Consider the following 2,597-nt stretch of genomic DNA (forward strand, 5'->3'; position numbering starts at 1 on the left):
AGTTGCATTGATGACATCACGATTGACTTATAATAAGTATTATGTGACAAATCTTGCCCATGAGCGAATCTTAGGTATTTGAAAGATTTAAAGGAATATTACCATGGCAACAATCAGCACATACCTTGCTACAACGAACAGTATTGCTCCCGGCCACCCTCTCACAGTCCTCTCGTGTCCCATGAGGGCAGAATTCTTGTACTGTGCCTGTAGAGAGTAAAAAAGAGCAAATTTAAAATTTATCGGGCTAACGACTATTTGCTAGATAGAGTTTTGGCATAAATAATTCATAATGGTTGATTTAATTAAAAATCTGGTTACAATGTTTCTGTTGCGATCACCACCCTCTGACTTGCAACTGTAGTGTGGAAATTTCCATACACCTTTGCCAATTACAGTAAAGTCAACAAGTCAATAAATTTATTCAATTTAAGAACTCTATTATTGATTACATTGACTGTTGTATTTAAAGATTATAAATGAAACTCACCGCTTGCAGATTTAAACTTTTCTGCCAGGGATTGCTCTTTGGCAGTTGGCATATTAAGTAGGTCAAAGATTTCCTTCCCAACTTCATTGCTCTGAATACAAAAAAACACACATAGCTTGTTTACTACTAGAATACATTACATGAATATTAAAAAATAATCTAAATGTGTTTAACATGTAGCTCTATTTGTTAAACATTCAATGGATATATCATAGGTTTTCAAATATAATTTGCTGCCCTCTACATGATGCTGTTCAAAATGTTAAGAATTTGTTACAGATTCCCTTCTTAGCGATTCATCACCCCTGAATACTTTCAAGTACTGTTCACTTTAATGCCTTGGAAAATCATCTTTGTTACTACATGATGTGTTGCACCAAACATTTCGATTATGGTTATACACAGCTACACATGCATTTTGTAAGTAATTTCGCTATAAAAAAACTCTTCACTGAACTCTGACCTTTTGCTCTTTGAATGACTTGACTGACAATAAGTTCTTGATGAAGCTTTCATCATCCTGTTCAGGTGCATGCTCACAAGCGACCTTTCCGCTGTCTTTTTCACTATCTTTTTCATCCCTGAAAAGATAAGGTTGTTTTTCAAGTTAAAAATGGGTTTTCCACATATTCCTTTGTCCAAACATCAAAATGTGAAAAAGGTTTTCCACATATCCCTTTGTCCAAACATCAAAATGTGAAAAAGGCATAACTGAACTTAGTTGGTTCACGAGATCAGGATTCTGGGAGTGATCGTACAATCCAATCTTGGCTGGCAGTCCCACGTTAATAATATTATATCAAAATGTAGTCAGAGGATATTTATGCTATCTCGCCTCAAACGTTTTGGACTCCCAATTGAAGACTTAGTTTCCGTATATACTGGTTATGTTCGCCCAATTAGTGAGTATGCAGCTCCGGTGTGGCATGGTAGCATTACAAAAGATCAGTCATATCAAATTAAACGTATCCAAAAGAGAGCATGCCGGATTATTATTGGTGCGGATTATGTATCATATACGAAAACACTTCAGCAATTGGGACTCCAAACGATGGCCAATAGACGACTCCATCTTTGTGTTCAATTTGGACTGAAATGTTTAAAATCTCAGAGATACGCAAATTGGTTCCCAATAAATAAAAGTAACCATAATATGACCCTACGAAACTGTAATACATATCAAATCCAAAAATATAAAACTAATAGATATGGGAACAGTGCAATTCCTTTTCTCATCCACTGCCTCAACGAGAGATGCTGAGAATTAAATTGCTAGAAAATATGCGTTAAATTGATATTGCCTATATAACATTGGCAAATGTTTTATTTTTATTGAGGCTGGTCCATATTTTATATTTATAAACATGATGCCTATTTTATATACTTTGTATTTGAATATGTCTTAATTTTAAATAATTATTTTACTAACCTGTATATAATCAGTATCTATATTGTCTAGTTGTGTTAAAGTAACGTTTGTAATTAACTGTTTAAAGTAACGTTTATATTGTAAATTTTACATTTTGTTACACCATGTAATTCAGCTTATATGCTGAATTGGTTAGTTGAAATAAAAGATAAAAGATAAAAGATAAAGATCTATAAAAAAAAAAGCATAACTGACATTTTGTGATATATTTAACAAAAATGTGCATTTGCTAAAACTCTAAATTGTCAGTAATTAAGTTCAGTATGAACACATTATAAATAATGTACTTAAGTACTCTGTCTTTTGTCATTGACTTGTTATAAAGTAAAATTGAAAATACTTGCATATCAATTTTAATCCATGGGAATATTATGGTATGTACAGCACAATTTCCAAAAAACATTCAAATGACATAAAGAATAAAGAAAATATTATTACAAAAATGCTGACCTTTCATGGGGTCTTTTCCTTGATCCTGTCTTATTTTGTTCATCTTTCTCTTGACTTGTCATTGCCTTTATCTAAGGAAATTTTAGAAACAATATTATTAGCTTCAAATCAGACTTGCCTGTTGAATAATGATCAAAATATATACTAAATGTAGATTCTTAATTTACCTTGCCATGTTCAACAGATGTGACTAAAAGTTGTGGAGATCCATCCGTTTTGTGACTTTCT

The 2,597-nt window shown here is 32.4% G+C and overlaps 1 protein-coding gene across 1 annotated transcript; it reads right to left on the reverse strand.

The window, feature by feature from the left end:
• Positions 1-124: 124 nt before the first annotated feature.
• LOC117125547 (N6-adenosine-methyltransferase MT-A70-like protein) lies at positions 125-2,591 on the reverse strand (the record flags this gene model as incomplete). The annotated part of the gene is made up of 5 exons (XM_033239340.1): positions 2,537-2,591; positions 2,370-2,440; positions 954-1,071; positions 491-581; positions 125-207 (listed from the first exon to the last, which is right to left on the reverse strand). Coding segments are annotated over exons 2-5 (354 nt in total), but the record flags the coding sequence as incomplete, so codon positions are not given.
• Positions 2,592-2,597: the final 6 nt, after the last annotated feature.

Source organism: Anneissia japonica, unplaced genomic scaffold (assembly GCF_011630105.1).
Source record: "Anneissia japonica isolate Jap-2015-1 unplaced genomic scaffold, ASM1163010v1 scaffold41450_len2597_cov126, whole genome shotgun sequence".
Taxonomy (NCBI): Eukaryota; Metazoa; Echinodermata; class Crinoidea; order Comatulida; family Comatulidae; genus Anneissia; species Anneissia japonica.